The 25,624-nt window shown below is 42.9% G+C and overlaps 2 protein-coding genes across 4 annotated transcripts; both read left to right on the plus strand.

The window, feature by feature from the left end:
* Positions 1 to 1,168: 1,168 nt before the first annotated feature.
* On the plus strand, positions 1,169 to 15,783 carry LOC109735862 (DNA-directed RNA polymerase I subunit 2). The gene is made up of 27 exons (XM_020295062.4): positions 1,169 to 1,518; positions 2,127 to 2,200; positions 2,375 to 2,494; positions 3,658 to 3,734; positions 4,150 to 4,213; positions 4,325 to 4,395; positions 5,309 to 5,386; positions 5,472 to 5,517; positions 6,322 to 6,502; positions 6,595 to 6,647; positions 6,726 to 6,802; positions 6,893 to 7,010; positions 7,562 to 7,646; positions 9,276 to 9,388; positions 9,725 to 9,852; positions 9,929 to 10,008; positions 10,178 to 10,419; positions 10,527 to 10,691; positions 10,775 to 10,939; positions 11,052 to 11,126; positions 11,883 to 11,986; positions 12,066 to 12,141; positions 12,998 to 13,120; positions 13,232 to 13,375; positions 13,785 to 13,997; positions 14,681 to 14,932; positions 15,061 to 15,783. The coding sequence occupies exons 1-27, from the start codon at positions 1,320 to 1,322 to the stop codon at positions 15,499 to 15,501; spliced, it is 3,564 nt and encodes a 1,187-aa protein (XP_020150651.1). The 5' UTR covers positions 1,169 to 1,319; the 3' UTR covers positions 15,502 to 15,783.
* A 930-nt stretch (positions 15,784 to 16,713) lies between these two features.
* On the plus strand, positions 16,714 to 25,046 carry LOC109735861 (ubiquitin C-terminal hydrolase 12). Of its 3 annotated transcripts, none has more exons than XM_020295060.4 (5): positions 16,714 to 17,124; positions 22,586 to 22,712; positions 23,434 to 23,749; positions 24,317 to 24,483; positions 24,594 to 24,927. In XM_020295060.4, exons 2-5 carry the CDS (start codon positions 22,610 to 22,612, stop codon positions 24,743 to 24,745), a joined length of 738 nt encoding a protein of 245 aa, XP_020150649.1. In that variant the 5' UTR covers positions 16,714 to 17,124; positions 22,586 to 22,609; the 3' UTR covers positions 24,746 to 24,927. The 3 variants fall into 3 exon arrangements, 2 of the variants coding, with proteins under 2 accessions (XP_020150649.1, XP_040258389.1); XR_012205825.1 differs by lacking the exon at positions 16,714 to 17,124 and adding an exon at positions 17,804 to 22,471 and having other exon boundaries at positions 24,594 to 25,046; XM_040402455.3 differs by lacking the exon at positions 16,714 to 17,124 and adding an exon at positions 17,855 to 22,471.
* Positions 25,047 to 25,624: the final 578 nt, after the last annotated feature.

The raw sequence follows: 25,624 nt of genomic DNA on the forward strand, positions 1-25,624 counted from the left end.
CACAGGGATAGTTGTCATGTTTTTCTGCAGAAACATGACAAGTAAGTGGTTGTGGTTAGGAGGAAGTTGCCATGTTCTACCTAAGCAATATGACAAAGTGTTCAGGTACTAATTCAGAGGAAGTCGCCATGTTTGCATTCAGTAACATGACAATTAAATGAGATGTGATTAAAAGAAAAATGCCATGTTCTTGTACCAATTGTGACGATCAAAAACAATCTTCTACAGAATCTCAATCGAATGTTTGAAAAAAAAAGCAATTTAAATAAAGGGTTCATACAAACTGAACAGAGCATGCGCTGTGTTTGTAGATTTACACTGTTAGAACCTCAACGCTGAGCCCTGGCTAGCTACACTGCAGGGACTGCCCTCCCCCCCTCCCCGGCGACGGGAACCGGCCACCCATACCATTCTTTCATGGATTTGTCAAGGAATCTGGAATCAACACGGGAAAACAAAGGAGCAACATGGAGAAAGTGAGTGTTCGCGCGACACTGCGGGTGGAGCTTTCCACGGGTGGAATGCCAACTCCGCGACGAACCTATCTACGCGGCGGGGACTCCCCAGTGACGGGAAACGAGATCCCGTACCATTGCACCACGGATTCGCCATGGACCCGCCACCAGAGCACAAAGAAGAAATGGGGAAGCATCGAGGGGTTCGCGCAGTTACCTTGCGCGGCTTCAAAGTCTCCCGGCGATGGAGCGGCTGCATGGACTCCCGACGACGGGAACCGGACTCCATGACACTTCTGCCGCGGTTTCGCCGGAGAGTCGCCGCGGAATCACCTCTGCGTCGCCCCAACTGCCACAAAGATGGGAAAAATGGAGTAGAATGCGGGGTGGATGAGAAGTGAAGGCATTTGGGTGATTAAAATAGATTCGTGCTTAAATAACTACGAGGTGGCGATCGTGCGAGAGGCCGTTCGGGCGAGCAGCACGATGATGCGGCGCTCGATTCAGAAAATTGTTGCTGTAAGATTCATGCAGTTAAGATGAACGTAAATAACAGTGTTTGGACCAAATTGATAAATGCCAAACGTGTGGCACTTATCATTTTGGATAAAAATAAAAATAAGCGGTGTGTGTCCTGCAGCTTAGATTAGATTGGGCCCGGTTTTATGAAAAACCGATACGCGCCGGTGGACTCGTGGGTCTTCTTCTCTGCAGCCTTAAACCCCCACGCGCCCGCCGCCTCCTCCCCTCTCCCCTCCCTCTCTAGGGTTTTACCCTTCCGGCCGAAAGCCGAACGCCGCCGCCACTCGTCGGAGCCCTACTCCTTCGTGCCATACCCCAGCGCACCGTATTCCTCCTACGGGCATGCCGACGGCGGCCGGGAAATCGTCCGCCGCCGCGGCGGCGGCGGCGGGTAAGGAGGAGGACTACGCGACGCTGCGGGAGCTGTACCGGCCGCACATCGAGTCGTTCGACTACTTCCTCGACGAGGGGCTCGACAAGATGCTCCTCTCCATCCGCCCAATGGAGATCACCGACCCCTCCTCCAACGCTACCCTCAGAAATATCCTTTGTGCTTCACTTCGTTTTGTTTTCACTCGCTCAGAAAATGTTTTATTTTGCGGATTTATGCTCTACTCGTCATTGTACTTGTTATGTTAGCTATATGGTTTTAGCAATCGTGACTTGCAGCAAGTAGTACCCGCTATCAGTTTCCAATTTCCCGTTTGCTTGCCTGGTTAGCAGCCGTTGCAGGACAGCCACTTTCATCTGTATTCAGAGCAGGAAGTGAACAAAAAGACATAGTGGTAGATTTTCTGGTGCACGGCACCAGTATTTCTGGTCGCAGGCCCCCATTTTTTGTATGTGGATTTGCATTTGTTACCCACCCCAGTGGACTGTAGCTAAGTTAATATATGCTTTAGGATAATAACTCGGAGAGAGTCATTCTAAATAGTACTTGGTGCCAACTCAGAACTACTAAAGTACACATTAAGCTTTCGTCTATTGCTTCTTTGGATGCCGATACTTAATTACCATGAAACCAATTAATTTCCAGTACAGTTTATAAGGCATGCTAAATTAATTGATACTTGGATATCACAGTGAACGATGCATAAAACAGCATGGTTAATGCTCTCCTTTTGTCTTCTCCTTAACAATTGTCTGTACTGTCCTTAGAGAAGGGTCATGTGCTCCCACCGATGAAGGATGGTCGGTTGGAACAACCGCTCTACCCGCAAGAGGTTTATATATTTCTTTTCCTCGCAATATTTTATCCATTTTTATCTTAAGCATTGACACATATAAATATATCATAGTCCATACTGATTTGCTATGTTATTGGAGTTTTCTTCGTAAATGTATACTGGTGTTTGTAGGTCTGACTCATTTTTCCCATTTTCATTTTGTCGGAGCAGTGCAGGCAAGGTAGAATTTCATATAGTGGCGAATTCAAAGTGGAGGCTGTCTTCCAATTTAATGATGGGGCGCCAATCAGACAAACCTTCAATTTTGGTCATTTGCCGATTATGTTGATGGTTGTTACCTATTCTTGACTACTCTTCTAATTTCACTTTTTGATTCATGCGCTGAAGTAATTTCCTTTGCTCTTGGTACTCCCTCCATTCCAATGAATAAGGCGGGCACACATTCTTAAATCAAACTTTGACCATAAATTAGACCAATAATATATATTTTGTGACTTAAAGATCATACCTTGAAAATTTCTTTCGAATACGAATTCAACGGTATAAATTTGGTCACATATAACCCACAGCTGGCTGGTATTTATGGTGAAAGTTTAATTTTGAAATGCATGCATGCCTTATTCATTGGAATGGAGGGAGTAGATGTTATGTTAGGAACCTATAATCTGCAAGTTTGAAAGACAAGTAACCCAAGTCGCTTTGGTACTTCGTCTATTGTACTGCGGTCAACATGTCAGTATGCATTGTGTGTCTTTTTGGGCTTGGCTTTCTATGGTCTACTTCGTCTATCGTACTGCGGTCAACATATCAGTGTGCATTGTGTGTCTTTTTGAGCTTGGCCTTCTATGATCCCACATATGGTCCCACATAAGTTCCAACAATTGCAAAGCGAACTAGCGAAGTCAGGAGTTCCTCCCTACATTTGGCCTTAAATACTCCTCAAAATAGCCATTACTATATTATAAGCTCAGTTGGTCGCAAGTGATTAAAATGTCCACGTTATGCCGTGAAGTTTGTTATGTTGTCTCATTTGAAGTAAGCTCTGATCATCCACGTGCCAGAACCTCGAAACTTGACTAGGTTTCGAGATGTTATGGCTTTACTATAGCCTACCCCTACTTGTTTGTGACTAAAAGGCTTTGTTGTTGTGGGTTCTTATGGCAACTGTTGTGCATTTATCTTATTCTTCAGACAGATGAAAAATAACATACTGTACAATAGTATAAAATTAGGAGTTATTTGTCTTGCAACTGGTGTAATTACACCCATGTATCGTGCACAAATATCTAGTGTAAAGGGAGTATGTAGCTGTAGTTCGGGAGTGTATAAGGTTTATGTAGGTAGTATATATACTACTTTATGCCAGTGTAAAGAACTGTTGTTGTTGCTTAATATCTTTTTAACTATTTATTTATGGGTGCCAAATTATTTTATTTCAACCTCTGTGTGCATTCATTGATTCTTTTCCCTGACTTTATGCTCTTGCTATCCAGTCAAAACTTTGCCACCTAAGAGGCGCCGATCCATGTAAATTGATCTACCACGGTGAAGAGGCCACAGAAATGGGCGGGTGAGTTTGTTATGTACTTGCATGTTCATTTACTTTCCCCTTTCAGTTTACATTCCCTTTTCTGTGTGTTGTCAACTCCTTCCTCTACCTGTCATCTTTGGCTTGTTTGAAAATCAAATAATAAGATATTGTACGGACTGCATGCATTAGTGTATTTTATACTTCTTCTCTGGGGCAGGCAGCTGCACTACCAAATGGAACTCTTCAACTTTGTTGAAGTTGTGTTCTCATCTTTGCACCGTTCCAAGGCTTATAATTTTTAAATATAGCATCGTCCTTGGTAAATAAAAATGATTTCGGTATTTAGTACAGCGTCAAACTATTCATACTTCTTGTTGGTCCTGAATTATGCTGTTGACATTGTCCCCTCTTTTTATTATTTCACTATTCTGATGCATGTTCTATTTTCTTTTAGGTACTTTATAAGTGGTGGCTTGGAGAGACTTATCCGAATTCTTATTTTACAGAAGCGTAATTATGTAAGGCAGGCACACCATTGCTTGGAGCTTTATATCAGTAGGCTACTATTGTTAGATAAAAAAAGTAGACAACATCATTTCTGATGAGGAATTTGCGATGTCAATTTTCAGCCTATGGGCATGGTCCGTGGTGCTTTTATTAAACGTGGTGCGGGATACACTGACAAAGCAGTGGTGATGAGGTATTGTCTGCTTGCTTCTTTAAGTTTCCAACTGCTTATATACTTTCTGCTTATACTAGATGGTCACGGCAGACTAACTTTAAAGCATTAAAATACAAATAAGCGGTCCATTACTACAATATAACTGTATATTGCACACAGAACTGGATAATGATTGGAAACAGCTTGACATCTCTTATATCTGGATCACATTATATTTTGGGAGTCCATCACTGCACTGGAAAGAAACAGGGGTGATGTTATCAACTTGAGATCATGGTATCTTTGGTTGTTTGCCACTTAATGGGAAATGGACATGATTTCTGCCTGATATTTTCTTCAAAATATACCTTTTTGTGTCCAGACAAGCTGGATGCAAAACCTGCACCCTGTTCTTTTTTGATATGCTTTATACTTTATAACTTCAAAGTTTCAAGCTGTCATTTGAATTAGGGATTATAGGATGAGCATCATCTTAAGCTGACATGTGGCAGCAGAAATGTATGGATTCACTGTGAGATACCACTATACAATAACTTTGTTCATAGTTTCCACCATTGAGATGGACTATGGTTTAGAACTCGGAAAGTTTGCTGGAAAGTTGTCACCAAGTTTTGTTTCAGTGTGTCTCTTGTACACAAGCACTAGTAAGCACTAATGGGATGGTGGGGACAAAATACTAGACAGGGCCTTGGTTTTACTGTCTTAAAGTCCCTCCACCTTCTCTTACATATCTTTATTTTTATAAAAACCTCGTTTTAACCAGGGTTGGACACTTAAAAAATTTGGACAAGAGATAAAAAGATCTTTTGTGTGGTTTTCTGTATATTAAGCAGAAACCTCGGATGGATGAGGTGTCTATATTAAGCATCAAGTTTCTTCTGTATGCTTTTACTGTGTTACTTGATGTTGCCATTTATTTTTCCTCCAACAGATGTGTTCACCACGACCAGTCCAGCGTGACTGTAAAGTTGTATTACCTACAAAATGGAAGTGCAAGGCTAGGGTTTTGGTAAGTTTGTGTTGGTACATAGCGAGTCGAAGAAAAGGAAGGTTTTTCCCCCAAATTGACCTTTTTGAATTTGTGGTCAAAATAGGTTTGCAGGCAGAGAAATTCTCCTTCCAGTTGGGATTGTTCTCAAGGTAGAATACTATCATCATTTGCTGATGCTTACCATTTCATAACTAGAATTATAATCCATCAACATTCATTTTGTGTACAGTGCCATGGTTTATGTGAGTAAAAACAACATCCGTTTACTTTCATCTCCATTTCTTCATCGTAGATCCCTGGGACAGGCATTGTATTACGTTGAGGGCCTCTTTGATTTGCAGGATTCTAGAAACACGGAAATAGAAAAAACATATGATTGGAATGGCGTAGTCATCTCAATCCTACAGGATTTTGGGTTGTTTGATTGCATCATAGTTAAAACAAAGGATTCTTTTGAAGAGGTTTGAGTGGGTACTAGAAATCCTATGGGAAGTAGTACAAAGAAATCCTTAGGAAAAACTCCTATAGGATTCAATCCTATGAATCAAACAACCAACATAGGAAAAATCCCTAAGGATTCTAATCCTCCAAAACTCCTATGAAAATCCTTTCAATCAAAGGAGTCCTGAAAGTACTTAGAATGTTGGACATTTGCTGTGTTCCAGTTTGTTAAGCTGTGTTCTATTAATTATTCTTAACATCATGAACTAATTCTATGCTGTAAAGTCACTATTCAGCTTATTTTAATAGTTCCATCCTCATCTTCTGCAAAGCTAAGTATCTTTGGTTTAAATAGGTACTGTGCCCCTTTTGTATTAGTATTTAGCTTTTTACTGGGTTATCAAATGATCATGCTTTTATCTTATAGATAGTACATCCAGGGTACGTTCAAAGTACCCTTACCATTGGTTCAAGTACACTGCCTTTACTGGATTTTGGATTTACCAATGCAGGCCCTTATTGATACAAGTGACCGGGAAATATTTGCAAGCCTGACATGCTGCTACAGTGATAAACGTGAAAGAGGAAAGGGCGTTGTCAGCACTCAGCTAATTGGTGAAAGGACACAAATAATTCTTGACGAAGTCAGAGCTCTGTCCCTTTTCACGCGCACGCAATGCTTGGTGCATATTGGTACTTTTTGGTAGTTTGATATATTTATTTTGCAATATAATATCTTCAAGCCCTCTTATTTGTTGACATCGTTAATGATCTCTCAAATGCAGGCAAGTACTTTCGTTCTGCAATGGAAGGTTTTGAAAAAGATGATTATGAAACCGTGAGTGTTTTCTTTGTTTTTGTTTGCATGTGTTAATATTTGGATCTTTCTTCACTTTGGCCATTCCACACTGTTTAGGTTGCTGAGGCGGTTATCAAGGACCATATTCTCGTGCACCTGCAAAATGACAACCACGCAAAGTTTAATCTTTTAATGTGAGTTAATTTTTTTGTTACCATATCATGAAATTTCTGTCCTTTCGACTACTTTTAACCACATGTGTTTCTTTCTTTTTCTTGCATTAGATTTATGCTGCAGAAACTTTATGCTCTTGTTGATCAAACTACGTCACCTGATAATCCTGACGCACTTCAATTCCAAGAAGCACTCTTGCCTGGGCACCTGATCACAGTTTTTCTTAAGGTTACGGAGCTTCCCTTGTTTATTTCTTTTGGAAAAGCGGTTCTATAGAACTACTCCCTCCGTCCCATAATATAAGAGCCTTTTGGACACTACACTAGTGTAAAAATGCTCTTATATTATGGGACAGAGGGAGTATAACAGTGCACCATTACGATGTTCCAAATTACTATTTTATTCTTCTTCGTCACTCCACATTTGCAATGGTATTTTATTTGTCTACCGTGATGTTGAATTTATTTCAACATCGCTCCCTATATAAATACAATATTGAGAAAATAGACTGGAAATTTTTTCTCAGAAGGTGCAAACAAGCATATTTTGCACATCCTTCATTAAGAGGAGGAGCAAAACCATATTTACCAGAGTTTAGAGGTCCATACTTGTGTCTCACATGCCCATAACAACACTTTTATAAAACACAAAAGCGTTACACATGATTTATGTTGTTGTTTTGGTGTGTCTTATGTTGATGTTAGTGCCATTAATTTCTTGGGGCAATTTTTGATTCTTCTATCTCCCATATTTCTTGAAGTTTTCTTTTATATCTGCAGGATAGGATTCAAGATTGGTTGCAAAAGTCTAAGCGTTTAATTATGGAAGAGATTACGAAGAATAAAAGCTTTGAACTCAATAACTGTATGTTTATTCTACTCAAGTTTTATACCAAAAAGCATTAGTTAATGTGTATATGCCTGTAATTTTTTTCCACATGAGGGTCTAATTGCTGATCGGATGGTTCCATAACACTTGGATCTGTGTAGAAGTGTATCATAGTTATTTTGATCTCTTGGAATATCAAGATCCTGTCGTGATAATATATAGGTTGATATATGAAACATTTTTGGAATTATAAATTTATTTTATTTACTGGTTACAATATGAAGAATGTGTTGTGTGCACTTAATTTAGTTTGGTTCATTTCCGAGATTCTTCTTTCGGTTCTTTTTCAGAGGAGTACACCGAATTTTTTACTGATGCATTAATGATCATGCAATAACAAGCACACCTTGCCTGACACACTCGCCCGACTAGCTCTCTTAAGGGAAGTGTGATCTGCTGCAAGTATCCTAATTCTCTGGAGTTATGCTCTGAGGTGAAACCATACAATTCATTGACAAATATCTAGAATAATGTTTAACCGGACCACAAAAATAACCATTTAAGAGGGCTGGGATAGCAACTCCCAACATTAAAGAATATAAGGTGTATCAATTTTTGTGCAAGTCAAACATTTGTATGTTTGACAAAGATTAGAGAATAAAATATCAACATCTACAACTAATAGATAAAATATGAAAATATTTTTCATGATGGATCAAATGATATAAATTTGGTGTTGTAGATATTGATATATTTTTCTAGAAACTTGGTCAAACATGCACATGTTTGACTTTTGAAAAAACTAATTATACCTTATATGTTGGAACGGAGGGTGTGTTGCATATCCTTGAATTGTTTAAGTATATTCAGTTCAAGATCTCATGGTGATGCTTGCTTGAACTCTGTAATGAGGATCTCTAGTTAGCTTCAAGTTATCGAGAGATAATCTAATACTATTTCTCGTGAGTATATAAAATGCCCATGGAGATAACTTCAGGGTAACACAAGCATGTGAATTCTGTCTTCACTCTTTTATCCCTTCTGTTGAAATATGATTGATATGGAGAAGAGAATCTTCCCTTTAGTCAATTGGTAACTGCTTTATAGACCAAATCGACAATTTTATCATGTACCTTCTCTGTGGTATCGAGAAGTCCTATTTTGGAAGGCCGGGAATCTGGATGTGAGTGTAGGCGGGGCATTTTTTAATTAGGACAGATCGCAATTTATAAATCACTAATTCATGCACTAAAATTGTGAAATGGCCCCAGCTTATAAAATATTATTAAGTATGTGTGCTGACATGGTGATGTACTTTGGATTTGGACCCTAGGGCTTAAAGGAGATGAGCGCTGTTGTATGTTTTGGTTATTCTGACCAGTTAGATAATACCACAAGCCAGACAAGCTGAACACCAAATAATGAAGTAGCATGATTGCACTCAGCAAACAAAAAACCAGCTCAATAAAGCAGTCTAAATTGGCCAGATTTGGGTCAATTGGTGTTCATTTCTCTAGTATATTTACATTTACTCACCATTTAATGGCCTTTTTGCACCAGTTTTTAGGTTGAGATGTGGTTGTTGGATTTTGTTAGCTCTGAGTTATTTTTTCAGTACATTGGCATGTTTTATGTTTCACTAATCATATGTGTTGATTTGTGCAGCACTGGAGATTAGGAAATTTCTTAGTAAATATACAACATCTGTAGGCAGAGCTATTGAGACCTTGATAAAGGTTGGCAGAGCGAATTCACAATCAATGTTGGATCTTCCACAGGTGTGCCCCTTGGGATGCCTACTTCTTTGCTTAAAAAGAAAACGCAGCGCCTACTTCATTTACTTCATTTGTTATAGGACACTTAATAGTTTTAGCTTGTAAGACATCATTTCCCTGGAATTTTATTGACGCAATTGATTCCTTTTCTTCTGATTATGAGAAAGACGGTACTTGACAAAGGTTATGAATTCTGATCCATTTTTCTGTTGGAATTTTGATGTCAATGCTGACGGCATCGATCTTTTCCAAGCCGCTTCTGTTCTTATGTTGTCAGTGTTTATATGTTTATTCCATGCCACTTTGAGAAATAATATGCATTTCTTTGTTAAATTTCAGAGAGAAGGGATGACCATTCAAGCTGAGCGACTCAACTTCCATCGCTACATCTCACATTTTCGTTCTGTTCATAGGGGTTCTTCTTTTGCTAAAATGCGTACAACAACTGTTAGAAAGTTACTTCCAGAGTATGTGATCCTCACACGTTATTATATTATTGTTTTCTTGCATCCAACATTGCTTGTACTGAGAATTTCTATGTAGGTCCTGGGGTTTCCTGTGTCCAGTTCATACACCGGATGGAGAGCCTTGTGGCTTACTGAACCATATGACTTCCATATGCCGTAAGATATTCACAAGTTGTCATTCTTTTGGATTGAATTTTGTATCTTCTCTGTTGTCTTTGCCAACATGATGCATGCGCGTGCAAAGCTTCTTGGGATTGCGAGTAGTGCTGCTAAGATTGTCAGCGTATTATACTTTTTACCATTAGTTAATCGTCGGTACTTCCAGGTATTTCATCCTGCTACAACTCAGAAGGGGCAATTAAAGATTTTCAGAAAATAAAGGATAAGCTTTTAGTTGAATTGGTTCGTGGTGGAATGATCCCATTGTTGCCGAAGATGGAGCATACTGGTCCCCCGGAGGTCCTGCATGTCCATTTGGATGGATGCATTGTCGGTTCTATTGCTTCTGCTAAGATTGAGGAAGTAGTTAACTATCTTCGAAGATTAAAGCTACTGGCACACCCAGCGGTTTGTTGTTCTCTTACATATTTGTAGTTTTTTTGTTTTTTCATGCGAGCGACATATTTTGTTGTAAAGCACTAACTCAGAGGATCATGTTTCAAATTCTTCATTAGACTCCGGAGGATTTAGAAGTGGGCTATGTTCCCTTAAGTCTTGGTGGGGCTTATCCTGGGCTCTATCTTTTTACAAGTCCTGCAAGATTTGTTCGACCAGTGAAAAATCTGGTTAGCCTACCTGATGGAGAGACACGTATTGAGCTTATTGGACCATTTGAACAGGTCTCCTTTGATCAATTCTTTCAACCTCATATCAGTTCACTTGCCACTAATATTACGAGAGCTGATTTTTAATTATATTTTAGGCATTTATGGAGATACGATGTCCTGATGGTGGGGACGGTGGGAGAAAAAAAGAGTTTCCTGCGACTCATGAAGAAATTCACCCTACTGCCATTCTCAGTGTAGTTGCAAATCTGACTCCTTGGTCTGATCACAACCAAAGTCCTCGGAACATGTACCAATGCCAGGTCAATAGTCTTATATTGCCTATGTGATGATCAATTGATCATGCATAATGATTAAATAAGGGCGAGGCTCTTCTCTTTTGGACTGACTAATCCTCGTGCCTATTCTCTGTAGATGGCAAAGCAAACTATGGGTTTTTGTGGCCAAGCTTTAAAATATCGTACAGATGTCAAGGCATTCCATCTGCAGGTTTGTTTTGCCTGTTTCATATTCAAATGACCAGTGCATTCATGAGTTGTCTTTGTTTAAATTTTATACATGTATTATACTTGCTTAATCAGCTTTATATGTTTCTTAAGGAGTTGATAATTTGAACTGCCTATGAGCATACATCTAAAGCCTGGGTTTTGTGAATTTGTAGCAGACAGTTATCAGATGTCACTAGGTAGAGCTATAATTTGGCTGTTTTTTACTCTAGTGCATAATGTAATATTTGGTCACGTATCCGCACCAACTGTATCTCATCCAGGCCCCAGCAGAATTTGGTGATCCAGTGCCTTTCTAAAGCCTTCAATAGTTTTCTTAAAATATATGAAATACTAAAAGTAGGTAGAGTAAAAATCACTCAGACTTCGGAGCTCCTCAAGTGGCTTGTTGTTCAAATACAGAATTAAGTTTTGTCGGGATTTCTTGTGACCAAGTTGAAGGGTTAATATTTTCCATGGATGAAAGAAGGTTCATCTCTTTGTGAATGAGAATTTGCCATGAAAGAGCTAATAAAGGAAAATTAAGCATGAACACAAACAGCCTTCACGCGCCGCTCTACCAATATGATGTCATCTATCTGTCTCTATTATTACAATATAGGATAGATTTCCGAGTAACTCTATTAATTTTTCTCTTGCTTACACTTCGTCTGCTCCCCTGCCCCTTCCCTGCATACACAATTAACACCACTTGTTGTAAACTATTGTCTCCTTAAAAACCATCTTTCTTGGCTTGCAGACTCCTCAGTCACCAATTGTTCGAACAGCTACATATAAAAAATATCATATGGATGAATTTCCATCAGGAACAAATGCCATTGTCGCGGTGCTATCATATACAGGGTAAGCCTTCTATCATGCTACGGCAGTATGATTATTTGTGGAAATTTTCTGGACATGATAAATTGTTCTTGTAATCTAGTTATGACATGGAGGATGCCATGATTTTAAATAAATCAGCCGTTGACCGTGGGATGTTCCGTGGAGATATCTTCCAGGTAATTATGGCCTGTGAGGCTGTGAGCTGTTCTGTTATCTACAAGAACTTCACTAGTCATGCATAAATTCATGCTGTCTAGTTTAGAACCTTTTCTTTCACACAATATCTATGGAGTTTCAAAGCATGCTTTATAGAGCCTAAACAGCTGTAGGCAGTTTTTGCTTTCCCCACCTTTCGCAAGGTATGGGATGTAGTCTTTTTTTTTTCTATGACCAGTCAATGGTTCTCTCTGGCAACATATGAGTGGGATCGCCCTTTTAGTACACTAACAAAGTCTACTTTAGTTGTGCCGCATATACATAAGAAAAATTCTGATTTTCTCTGTGGAATGTTTGTCTGGCTCCCTTCTATAATTACAACTTCAGATTCGTCATGTGTTTGAAGAATCACAAATGATCAGTTTGCTGTGAATAGTAGCGTTTGTCCTTTGGTTTTCCTTTTTTCTCTGGTAATTTATCAGATTTGTCTCCTTTGAAGTAACATAGAATGAACTCCAGATTTTAGACATCATACAGTAAACTCTGAAGAAAGTGGAACAAAATTACCACTCTCATTTCATCTTCTGAGAAACTAGAACATAAGTGCCGTACTCTTATTCCACCGTATTTTCAGTGTGAAAACGTGTAGAACTTGAAATTGTACATGTTCTATACACTTTATTTTCACGAAGAACACTTGTAGTTTTCTTAGCATACATAGTGTATCTTGTTGTATGTCTATATTTAGATGAGCTACATCGAGATTATTTAATGCTATTTTAATCGCATATACAAATAGATCTTAGGAGAATTCAAAAGTATGAGCCTTGACTTCTCAAAATTTTATAAATACTTTTCTGCGAACTCTTCCTGCAGACAGAGTGCATTGACTTGTCAGCAAAAAGGACAGAAAATGTTCCAGAAATCTTTGCCAAAAGCCCTCTTTCGAGGGACACAGACAATGTAATTGATTCAGATGGCCTTCCTCGGGTTGGAGAGGTAATGATCTATTTGTATGAATTAAGTCTTTCCCGTTTCAAGAGGAAGGAGAAGTGGTCAAGTTTCTTCTTACGGTATTGTCCTTACTCTGAGATGTATTTCTGTGAACAGACAGTAGTTCCATATGAGCAGTACTACAGTATATATAATACACTCACCGGTGCAATAAGGCCAGTCAGACTAAAGGGGACAGAGCCAGCAGCTATTGACTATGTTGCTCTCAACGGAACAAATTCAAAAGGTTCCCTGCAGAAGGTGAGTGCACCTCCACCTCAAGTTAAAAAAGCTGCTGCTTAAATTATTACTAGGATTAGATTTTGTAAACCAATGGATTTCTCAAACGCTTGTTTTACAGTGGCACTTTGTGTATGCTTAAATGCTACAAGAGGGAAAAACTCTTCTTAATTTCTCCAGACCAATTAAAACCTATGACTTCTTATGAACCAATGAACTTCAGTACTCCCTCTGATCCAAAACAAGTGTCGCAGTTTTGAACTAAGGTTAGTTCAACCTTAGTTCAAAATTGCGACACTTATTATGGATTGGAGGGAGTAGTATTTTGTACATTGAATTTCTCAAATGCTTAGATGAAAATAGTTTCTGAGAAGTGTTCAGAGTTGTTTTTTCTTATCTCGCGTGCTTTTCTCCTTTATGTGTTTATCAGGTAAATATTCGTCTGCGTCGCAAGAGGAATCCTATAATTGGTGACAAGTTCAGCAGTAGACATGGGCAAAAGGGAGTTTGTTCACAGTTGTGGCCTGACATTGATATGCCGTTCTCTGCAAATACCGGCATGAGGCCAGATCTCATCATTAATCCTCATGCTTTTCCTTCAAGAATGACGATTGCAATGCTTATAGAGTCCATAGCAGCAAAGGTGATATTTGCTTTGTGTTCTTAGATTGAGATAACCCAATATCGTATTGCATGTTTAAATAAATAGCAACTGGGTTAGTCCATAGGGAAAAGGAATTGCTAAAATCAAGTAGAACTGATGCCACACAAGCTTTCCTTTTCATATCTAAATTATTCCTCTCCTGATACGCACAAAACTATAGAATGAGTTTGGTGTATTGATGCAATGATAATGCTTGGCATGTTTGGTGCTTTGAATCATTATGTATCCCTGCTGGCCTTGTGTTTTATCACTTACTCTGTGGCAACTTTAGCTTTTCGTCTATTTGGAGTTCCCTAAAGAAGAGTAATGCTTCTGTACCACCAAACTCGAAATTGCATCAATGCAGAAATAACCGTATTAATCTTTGGGGTGATGGATTGTTTCTAATCAGGCCCTTGTTTTGCTGTGAAAATGCCCCTTCTTACTTTGAGACATTGAAACACTTCGAAATAAATTTCGTCGTTGCCAGTAAGAAAATTCACATGTCCTACAAAATTGTTGTTCTGATTTCTGATAGATTATTAAGAGAAGTACATATCTGATGCTGGGATTACTTTTTGTCTAAGAATAAACTTCGTATAATGATGGATAACATGTTAGCTTGAATATTTTACTAGAGAATGCGTCTTTGCACCTTCAGTGACTGACATTTGTCTCCATAGGCTGGAAGTGTACATGGGAAGTTCATTGATGCTACACCTTTTGCAAGCTCAGTCAAAGAGGACGGTGAAAATCGTTGTAAATATGATTCTATTGTGGATGAACTAGGTCCCATGCTAGCATCTTATGGATTTAATCATCATGGAACCGAGGTCCTGTACAGTGGGCTTTTTGGCACCGAGCTGCAATTTGAGATTTTCATTGGACCTGTTTACTACCAACGCCTTCGTCATATGGTCTCAGACAAATTTCAGGTGTGCAACTGTTTTATACTAAAAATAACACATGGTTCTCAAGCATAACCTGACAAGTGTTTGCCTTCATAACGGTTTCGTTGCCATTCTTTTTGCAGATTGTCACTGACGTGCTAATTTTTTTGTAGGTTCGCACCACAGGTCGTATAGACCAAGTAACGAAACAGCCAATAGGAGGAAGGAAACACGGCGGAGGGATTCGGTTTGGTGAGATGGAGCGTGATGCGCTCCTTGCTCACGGCGCTTCATATCTCTTGCACGACAGGCTCCATACCTGCTCGGACTATCACGTAGCGGACGTGTGCTCCCTTTGCGGAAGCCTCCTGTCGGCGACGGTAATAAAGTCGGACACGCAGAAGAAATCCAAACGCCACTTGCTGGGTGTCAACACGGTGAGGCCTGCAAAGAACTTCACGTGCCAGGCCTGCCAGACAAACAAAGGGATGGAGACGGTGGCGATGCCGTACGTCTTCAGGTATCTGGCGGCCGAGCTGGCGGCTATGAACATAAAGCTGGATCTCCGGCTCAGCAACAGGAGAGAAGCTCCTCCCAGCAACGAATCTTGCTAGCAGGAACAAGGAAAGGAGAAGCATATGCAGGACATTCTTTGTTAAGTGGAAAAAGAGTATCTATCTCGTCCCATTTTTGGATCTTGCTTAGAGGGGGAGATTTTGCGTGTTGTATTGTTGTACAAAAAAGAACATCCAATGGATAATTTGAAGTATACATTCCTTGCTTTGTACTCCGTATCTGACATGGTTAGTTATTACTCAGTATCAAAACAGAACCAGCAGCACTATTCGGTCACATATGAAAAGGGCGAAGAAGTAGAAGGGTGATTTCGAGTTGCATTGTATTTATTCCGTAACTAAAGTCGGACATTTTTTGAATTTTTATGTATATGTTCCGCTTGGTTCTCACCGTGACAGACAGGATGGCCTGGTCGTGCTGCTGCCTCGTCCTGGTCCTGGACCTGGAGGTTTCAAAGTCGCATTGGACCTGCGGTTCCGGTGGTTTGTCCGGAGAAATTTTTCTTGATAGAACTTCACCAGGCAGTTCGTAGTTGCTTAGAGACACGCAAAGCAAGCTCCCCACCTGCCCAGTCACAGACGGCATATGTTCAATGACAAAATTATCATGTAGGAAAGTGTTATTGGGGCCCAAAACTATAAACTCTGCAGCATTTTTGGTACTCCCTTGGGCTGGGTTTAGAAGGCATAGTTTGGTTGTCCCAAGTCAAGGTATTTTAACGTTGATAGTGTTTCGAGGAAAATGTCAGCATTTATGAATTTTCCTTGATACGGAGTACTACTTAGGAGTATGATTTGCTCACTGCAAGCATTCAACGCCATGCTTAGGTTAACCGGAAGTTGGGTAAGCAAAACACCAGTGGGTATCCCTGCAGAAGCCTATCGCCTCCCATGTATGGGTACCCATTTGCCGTAAGAAGAGCAGCTCCGAGAGTGACAGTTTGGTCTGGCATCACCGACCAACGCATTGATATTTTTCAGTTTCCTCCCATGAAAAAATCGGTGGCGAGTCTCTGAATCCTGGGGATCATGGTGCTTCCACCAAATAGCACAACGCCATCAATCAGCTCCTTGCTCTTGTCTAGTTGAGCCTTTCTCATGGCACTCTCCACCAATGCCATGACTTTAAGGAACAAGTCATGGTTGATCAGCTTGACGAAGTGGTCGAAGATCCTCTGGTCCAGGTCCTGTCCTCCAAGGAAAACATCATCGTCTGCCCCATGAACTCCCAACACATCGTCGCAAGCTCTGCCAAGTTTGAGTCGCAGAGTAATCAGGGCTAGGTTGATTAGTTTTTTTTTTGGGGTAAAACTGATTAGTTAGTCAAAAGTCCTCCCTCTACGTATTGGAGATTTGCCCCATGAACTCCAACACATCGTCGCAAGCTCTGCCAAGTTTGAGTCGCAGAGTAATCAGGGCTAGGTTGATTAGTTTTTTTTTGGGTAAAACTGATTAGTTAGTCAAAAGTCCTCCCTCTACGTATTGGAGATTGCTAGTTGTCTGTTTTTTTTTTCCTTTCTATTCGAGTCCTCTCCCCCTGGACATATATAGTTCACTAAAATCCCGGAATCCACGAGTTTTGGTTAGTGGTTAGGATACCCCCTCAGCTCGCAGCTCCAACAAACGCCGTCCCAGGAAGCCCGTCATTGCCCCCAACTCCAGGTGAGGTCTTTCTCCTCTCTCTGACTTTTGCTTTCGCCTTCTAGATTACTAGATTAGAGGGTTTCGACGACGACTTTCATCAGGCTAACAATGCGACTTAGTATTGGATTTCTTCGTCGTCGTTTGAGAAACAACCGGCGGGTCCCTTCTTCAAATACCTTTATTAGCACAGGTTTGTTAATTTTGTTAGATGTGTATAGTCTCTCTTGCACTTATTGGCCCTTGGCCCTTCTGTGAATGTAGTTGCCCATTCCTAACATGGTATCAGATGCTTAGGTTCCTCTCCCGCTCCCGCACGCTCGCAGCTCCGTGCCTTGCTCCCCCGTCGCCGGCCTCGCTTCCCCATCGCCGGCCTAGCTCCCCCGTCGCCGGCCTCCCTCTACCTCGTCGCCGGCGCCGGCCACCTCCTCCCTCGCCCCCGGCTCTCTCCCTCCCCGCCGCCACGCCGTCTCGCCCCGGCCTGCGCTGCCCCGAGCTCGGCCGCGGCCTGCCGTCCCTGTCCCGCGCCGCCCCGAGCGCGGCCGCAGCCTGCCGTTGCCGCCTCGCGCCGCCCCGCGCCTTCCTGTGCTCGGCCGCGGCCGGCAGCCACCTCCCCGCGCCTCCCCGCGCCCGGCAGCCACCTCCCCGCGCCCGACCGCGACCTCCCCGCGCCCTGCCGCCCCTGGCCGCCTCCTCCTGCAGCCGGTGCTGCCCAGGGCCGGCCCCTCCCACGCTCGCCCTTCCCCCCGCTTCCTCCATCGGGGCTGGATCGAGCCAGCGCGAGCCCGATCCCGATCTGGATCGGGGTCTCCTGTAGCAATTGACCAAAAAAAAAGAGCTCCTCATGTCTTCTTCGGGCTATGTCGCCGTTCCTCGGTGATCTTCGATGGCACCAACTATGCCGAGTTTGCGGGGTTTATGCGTATCCACATGCGCGGTCTCCTTCTGTGGGGTGTTCTCTCTGGCTAGGTCCCCTGTCCGCCTTGCCCTGTTGCTCCTGTGGCTCCTACCCCGCCAGCACCGCCGGTTCTTGCTGCTGATGCTTCTCAGGCTGATCGCGATGCCGCCAAGGCTCTCGATGATACTGCAGTTGATGCCTATGATCAGCAGATGTCAGCCTATTCGGATGCCCTTTCTGCCTATCGTGATGATCTGTCTGCTTACACTCAGTGGTGCAATGATGATGCTTGTGCTGCTGCTGTTCTTACTGCGAGTGTCCTTCCTCAGTTCGCCTCGGAGTTCATGGGACTTGGCACAGTTGCAGCGATGTGGTCTTATCTCTGTCAGCGCTATCAGCCCTCTGGTGATGCTCTCTACCTATCTGTGGTGCGTCAGGAGCATGCACTCCAGCAAGGTGATTCCTCTGTTGATGAGTTCTATTCACAGTGCTCTGCCATCTGGCGTCAGCTTGACTCTCTTCGGACCGTCGTTTGTGGAACTTGCCGTTGCTGTCAGACTACACGGTCCGATTTGGAGTTTCAGCGGGTTCACGAGTTCTTATCTCGTGTTCGCTCTGAGTTCGAGCCTCGCCGTGCTCACCTGCTCGCTCGTGGTCGTGTTCCTATCTCGGAGGTACTTGCTGAGCTTCGTGCTGAAGAGACCCGCCTACGCTCTGCTGGGTTACTTGTGGTTCCATCAGTGTTGGCCGCCCGAGCTCCTATGCCACCTGCTCGCCTCACCGCTCCACCGCTCCTGCCTACTCCTTCAGGGGGGTGGGTCGTCCTTCTTATGTTGAGAGGGGCCGGTCGCGCCGTGACACCTTCTGTGGCTACTGCTCTCGGCCAGGTCACCCAGAGTCTGATTGCCGTGAGAAGAAGCGAGACCTGAGGCGCTCCTCTTCCAGTGGGACTCCTGGATCCTCCTCGACCCCGTCACTCACTGACCAGGACATTATGAGGCTCAAGCGTCTCTTAGCTTCCTCAGGCTCTTTGTCGACCGGTTCCGCTGCTGCTGTGACTGCAGCCACTGCTCCACCACCGCAGGCATCTACACAGTCAGGTACATCTTCGTGGGTTCTGGATTCTGGAGCCTCTTTTCATATGTCTTCTGATTCTTCCATGCCGTCTTCTCTCCGACCTCTTGATTCGCCTGTTAATGTTCTTACCGCTGATGGCACACCTCTTCCTGTTGCTAGCCGTGGTCTTCTTTCCACTCCATCTTTTTCTGTTTCTAGTGTTTCACATGTTCCTCGCCTCACCATGAATCTTGTTTCCGCTGCCCAACTTACTGATTCTGGTTGTCGTGTCATTCTTGATACCGACTCTTGCTCCATTCAGGATCGTCGCACCAAGGCTTTGGTTGGTGCTGGCCCCCGGCGCCGTGAGTCAGAGGGCCTTTGGGAGGTTGACTAGCTTTGTGTTCCTTCCGCTGCCACCACTTCAGCCAGCTCCCATGCTCTTGCTGCCTCTTCGTCTGCGTCCTTCCAGCAGTGGCATCATCGCCTTGGTCACATATGTGGCTCTCGCTTGTCTTCTTTAGTTCGTCAGGGCATCTTAGGGTCTGTATCTGGAGATGTTTCTTTACATTGTAATGGCTGCAGACTTGGCAAACAGACCCAGTTACCTTATCCTACCAGTGAGTCGGTATCTCAGCGTCCTTTTGACTTAGTTCATTCTGATGTATGGGGTCCTGCTCCCTTTGATTCGAAAGGCGGTCACCGCTACTATATCTTGTTTATTGATGATTTCTCTCGCTACACTTTGCTCTACATTATGAAATCTCGTAGCGAGGTTCTCTCCATATACAAACGTTTTGCTGCCATGGTTCACACCCAGTTTTCCACGCCCACTCGTACTTTTCGTGCTGACTCCGCTGGTGAGTTTATCTCCCAGCTGTTGCGTGGTTTTCTTGCGGAACAGGGTACTCTTGCCCAGTTCTCACGTCCTGGTGCACATGCTCAGAATGGCGTTGCCAAACGTAAGCATCGTCATCTACTTGAGACGGCTTGTGCTCTGATGATTGCTGCTTCTCTCCCACCCCATTTTTGGGCTGAGGCTGTTTCTGCATCCACCTATCTCATCAACATACAGCCATCGACTGCTCTGCAGGGTGGTATTCCTACGGAGTGTCTCACTGGTCGCTCTCCTGACTACTCAGCTCTTCGTATGTTTGGATGTGTGTGCTATGTCCTTCTTGCCCCGCGAGAACGCACCAAACTGACTGCTCAGTCGGTTGAGTGTGTTTTTCTTGGCTACAGTGATGAGCACAAGGGCTATCGCTGCTGGGATCCTGTTGGTCGTCGTTTGCGCATCTCGCGTGATGTGACCTTTGACGAGTCTCGCTCTTACTACCCACGTCCTTCTACCTCGAGCTTCTCTGTGGACGATCTTTCTTTTCTTCTTCTCCCTGATACACCTTGCTATGTGCCTCCTCATGTTTTTCCTCCTCCGCCTGCACCTCTCCTTCCTTCTCCTTCACCACCGACACCATCTTCCCCATCCTCCTCCTCCAACTCTCCACCATCATCTCCAGTCCGTCGCCCTCTCTCACCATTTCCTCTTCACTATACTCGTCGCCCTCGTTCTGAGGATGTTTCCCCTGATGCGCCTTCCACCTCTGGTGCACCTCCTTTCACTCCTCCCCCGGTTCATAACCTCCGTGCTCGGCCTCGCCCCCCGCCTGATCGCTACTCTCCTGATCGGTACGGTCTCTCTGTTATTGCTGAGCCCACTTCCTATCGGACTGCCATGACTCAGCCTGAATGGCAGCTTGCGATGGCCGAAGAGCTTGCTGCCCTTGAGCGCTCTGGCACATGGGATCTGGTTTCCCTCCCTTCCGGTGTCCGTCCCATCACCTGCAAGTGGGTCTACAAGATTAAGACTCGCTCTGATGGTTCTCTTGAGCGCTACAAAGCGCGCCTTGTGGCCCGTGGTTTTCAGCAGGAGCAGGGACGCGATTATGATGAGACATTCGCTCCTGTGGCCCACATGACCACTGTTCGCACTCTTCTTGCTGTTGCTTCTGTTCGTCATTGGTCTATCTCTCAACTTGATGTTCAGAACGCTTTTCTTAATGGCGAGTTGCGTGAGGAGGTTTATATGCAGCCACCACCGGGGTACTATGCTCCTGATGGTTTGGTCTGTCGACTTCGCCGCTCCCTCTATGGTCTTAAACAGGCCCCTCACGCCTGGTTTGAGCGCTTCGCCTCTGTGGTGACTGCCGCTGGCTTCTTGTCCAGTGATCATGATCCCGCGTTGTTTGTTCACACGTCTCCTCGTGGTCGGACTCTGCTCCTTCTCTATGTTGATGACATGATCATCACTGGTGACGACTCTGACTACATAGCCTTTGTTAAGGCTCGCCTTCGCGACCAGTTCCTCATGACTGATCTTGGTCCACTTCGCTATTTTCTTGGGATTGAGATCTCCTCGACCTCTGATGGCTTCTACATCTCCCAAGAAAAATATATTCAGGATCTTCTTGCTCGCGCTGCTCTCGGTGATGAGCGCACAGTTGTGACTCCTATGGAACTCAACGTTCCGCTTCGTGCTTCTGATGGTGACCCTCTCCCTAACCCCACTCGCTATCGTCACCTTGTTGGCAGTCTTGTCTATCTTGCTGTTACGCGTCCTGATATCTCCATCCTGTTCATATCCTGAGTCAGTTCGTTTCAGCCCCCACCTCTGTCCACTATAGTCATCTCCTCCGTGTTCTACGATATCTTCGTGGCATGCTCTCTCAACGCCTTTTCTTTCCCCGCTCCAGCTCTCTTGAGCTCCAGGCCTACTCTGATGCTACCTGGGCTAGTGATCCCTCTGATCGACGCTCGCTGTCTGCTTATTGTGTCTTTCTTGGTGGCTCTCTTATTGCCTGGAAGACAAAGAAACAGACTGCCGTTTCTCGCTCGAGTACAGAGGCTGAGTTGCGAGCCATGGCTATGCTGACGGCTGAGGTGATCTGGTTACGGTGGTTACTTGAGGACTTTGGTGTGTCTGCTACTACCTCGACTCCCTTATTGTCAGACAGTACTGGTGCTATCAGTATTGCGCGTGACCCGGTGAAGCATGAGCTCACCAAGCACATCGGTGTGGATGCCCACTTTGTGCGTGCTGCTGTGCAGGATCAGACTCTCACTCTTCACTATGTGCCCTCTGAGTTACAGTTGGCGGACTTCTTCACGAAGGCACAGACTCAAGCGCAGCATAGTTTTCTTCTCTCCAAACTCAGTGTTGTTGATCCACCATGAGTTTGAGGGGGGGTGTTAGATGTGTATAGTCTCTCTTGCACTTTACCATACACATGTATATGTACTGGCCCTTGGCCCTCCTGTGAATGTAGTTGCCCATTCCTAACAAATTTGTCTGCCCAATTCAACTTCAGACTGCTACTTACTACAATATATTAGTGGTGTCACCGCTTACAAATCACTGTATGCAAGATTTTCATTCATATAATCTCAACATAGACAACTATTCTGCACCCTTTTAGTTTCCCAAGGATGAACATGATTTTGACTTGTTGCCTCCTTCGGTGGAAATTTCAGCTCCTGCAAGATTAGGAGAGACCCATGTTCCACATTTTAAATGGAAGGTTCATGACTTCTCAGCGCTACTTGAGACGAAAGCTACCACGGTGTTCTCTGCTGCTTTTGACTGCTCTGGGTACAAGTGGTACGCATCATAACCGCAGTAGCAAATTAACATATTAGATGTATAAATATCATCTGGTTTTTTCTAGCGGATAAAGTAACTGCCTGGTTTGTCTGATGGAGTAATTTAGAGTGTATGCAGTGTTTGAGTTGTCAATATTCAACCATTCAAAAGGAGAATACTGTGGATGCAAAGGTAGACTCGTGAATGTGTTTTTTCAACTACATCCATCCAATTTCACTGCAAAAAGGTGCATCCATCCTATTAGCTGGGAGTCCATACACAGTCTTGTGTGCATCACAAGTTTGAGCTATAGATACCAATATATCATCATTACAAATCAATACCTACAAATTTCGTAACATAATCAATTACTTTCCCATTAACAGGTCGCTTGATATTTTCTTTGCTGGTAAGTTTGTCCGTCGACCTTCTGTACTGTGTGTCACACTTGAGACTCTTCTGATTCGAACAACGTTCCAGAGTACATATGCGTGTACTCTTTTACTTTGTTTTTTTTATTCTGATGGATTTAACTACTTTCATCTCTCCTTAAATGCTAACTGGGGTGAAAGCTGATTACATGTTTTTTTTTTTCCGTGGAAAAGTTGATTATATGTTATTTGGGATATTTTCATCTTACATACAAGTTCTTCTTTCTCTAATTTTCTAACTTTTACCTAAACACAGCTGGTTTCTTCGTTCTCTAATCTTCTAAGTTCTAACCTTTACCTAAATGCAGCTAGCTACAACTTTGGTTTCAAGAATACCTACTCGAAGCAATATTGCTTGATTCCTCTTCAGGAGCTACTTACGTCATCTGCTTTCCTAGTTGATGATAGCTGTGCTTTTGGTGTGGAGATACTAAAAATTGATGTCTCTTCTCCTGAAAAGAAGGCTGTTGTGGTTCATAAGAAGGCTACCACAGTTCAGAATATCTTTGTCCAGAAGAAGGGGTTCATTAAAGGGACATACACTTGGACCATGGACAATTTCCTTGAATTGGACTTGAAGCACTTCGTCAGTTCTCCTACATTTGAAGTTGGCGGACATAAATGGTATACATCTGGGTAGTTACATCACAAATGATTTATATAAATAGTATGCATGTGTTGTCCAATATTTTAGCTTATATGTATCCTTTAGCTTACCAGTCCTTCATATGTTCCAACTGGATATTTTAGCTTGATTTCTAAGCATGCAACCAAGATATTTACAGATATGGTAGCAAATTCCAATTTCAATACAAACAGGGTTTTGCAAGGTGTACGGAAAATTCAGTGACAAATTAGAAACAACGTAGTACTAAACTGTATGTTGGCGTGTAAAATTTCATGGTCATACGTTTAGGAGGAAAAATATCCATAAATTTGATTATCATGTATATATTTGGTACAACCGGTCCTTGTATGTATCACACACCATCAATTATTTTCTCAGGTTTTTTTGTGTAACATTGTAATATCTTGTACTGCAGTCATGCTTTGCTTAGATTTTTTGTACAGTTCTAATGCCACCAAGCTGTGTCCAAAGTTTCTGATTTCAGTAACCAACCACATTCTTGAAATACATTTTCCCGTGTACCCAATTATCTTTGAAGTGTCACCTCCCATTCTTGTCAACAGGTACGTCGGCATGTATCCACGTGGTAACAAGTACAGCACTGATTGCCTCAGCTTGTACTTATACCTGGATGCCTCGGATGAGCTCCATCTCGAGTCCAAGAAGGTGGTTCTAATGACTCTCTCCATCCTGGATCAAAAGAATGGGAAACACTTGACTGGAACTTCAGGTTCAGCTCTCCTTAGCAAGTATCAGTGCTACTGATATGTATGATTCAAGCAGCTAGTGTCCTTAACCTCACGATGATTACAGTTGATCTTACTTTTGTCTCGATCACAGGTCTCTTGGTGTTTACGGGTACACACAGATGGGGGTGGCCTGATTTCCTTGGACTCGAGAAACTCAAGGACCCGTCGGGAGGCTATGTTGTGGGATCGAGCTGTGTTGTGAAGGCAGATCTTACCATCGTTGGTTCATCCAATGATGGCTAGATCTTTACCTCATGGCCTGAAGAAGAGATAATGCGCCTTCATCGTAGCAGTTATATACTAGCGATGGTGTTGTGAACTTGTTTGATGTTCTTATGTTCACAAGGAGTCCAGTAATGATTTCTAGGTACATTGTCTGTGATATTATATTATTTGGAAGCACTTCAATAGACGAGTTCCGTTTGCATGCTGCGTGTGGTTCTATGATCCCATTTTCATGGCCGCGGGCATTCAAACATTGCCCACAAGAGGTTAAACGCGATTTCATTCTACTAGTTTATGTGTGATTTGTTACATTACTACTCATCAACTGAACATCACCAGGGTATCAAGAATCCTGCCATCGAGTGACCCCCATGGTTCTTTTGCACAGGTGTTCTCCCTTATGCTGCATTTCAGGTTGAGTTGTGGACTTCTAATCTGAGTTTTGCATGAATTCGTTTAGCATGTTCCCGCAGGGGACTCCAATTGCATAAAGACCCTGTTTCTGTGCAGCTTGGGGCTAGGTTACGGTGACTGTAGTACTTAATTGCCAATATACGTGCAACTTTTCTCTGCACACACACCTATCATGTTTTATAAGCCTATATTGCTTTATAAGCCCTAAGCTAATTTCCGAAACTTGGATTCGCAATTAGAAATTTCTGTCTAAATTCCATCATTATATCTAGAACATTTGGAACAAGGCAACATTGGACATTTAATCTGATTGTGTGCCTATACACCTGCGTTTTCTTCTTCTTGAGAAATCTGTTATCCCCAGTTCATAAATAAGTGATATTTTGGACATATATTCGCTCAAACTTCGAAACTTTGACCACTAATATCATTTTAAATACCAAATATTGTTCATGCTCCTTTTTAGTAAAATTAGCAAAGTTC

The sequence above is a fragment of the Aegilops tauschii genome, chromosome 1 (genome assembly GCF_002575655.3).
Source record: "Aegilops tauschii subsp. strangulata cultivar AL8/78 chromosome 1, Aet v6.0, whole genome shotgun sequence".
Taxonomy (NCBI): domain Eukaryota; kingdom Viridiplantae; phylum Streptophyta; class Magnoliopsida; order Poales; family Poaceae; genus Aegilops; species Aegilops tauschii.

Coding starts and splice junctions, on each gene's coding strand:
- LOC109735862 (XM_020295062.4), top strand. CDS start 1,320: ATGCCGACGGCGGCCGGGAAATCGTCCGCCGCCGCGGCGGCGGCGGCG. Junction 10,009..10,177: donor CCATATGACTTCCATATGCC/GTAAGATATTCA, acceptor CGGTACTTCCAG/GTATTTCATCCTGCTACAAC. Junction 11,127..11,882: donor TCAAGGCATTCCATCTGCAG/GTTTGTTTTGCC, acceptor CTTGGCTTGCAG/ACTCCTCAGTCACCAATTGT.
- LOC109735861 (XM_020295060.4), top strand. CDS start 22,610: ATGTTCCACATTTTAAATGGAAGGTTCATGACTTCTCAGCGCTACTTG. Junction 22,713..23,433: donor GACTGCTCTGGGTACAAGTG/GTACGCATCATA, acceptor ACCTAAATGCAG/CTAGCTACAACTTTGGTTTC. Junction 23,750..24,316: donor GAAGTTGGCGGACATAAATG/GTATACATCTGG, acceptor TCTTGTCAACAG/GTACGTCGGCATGTATCCAC.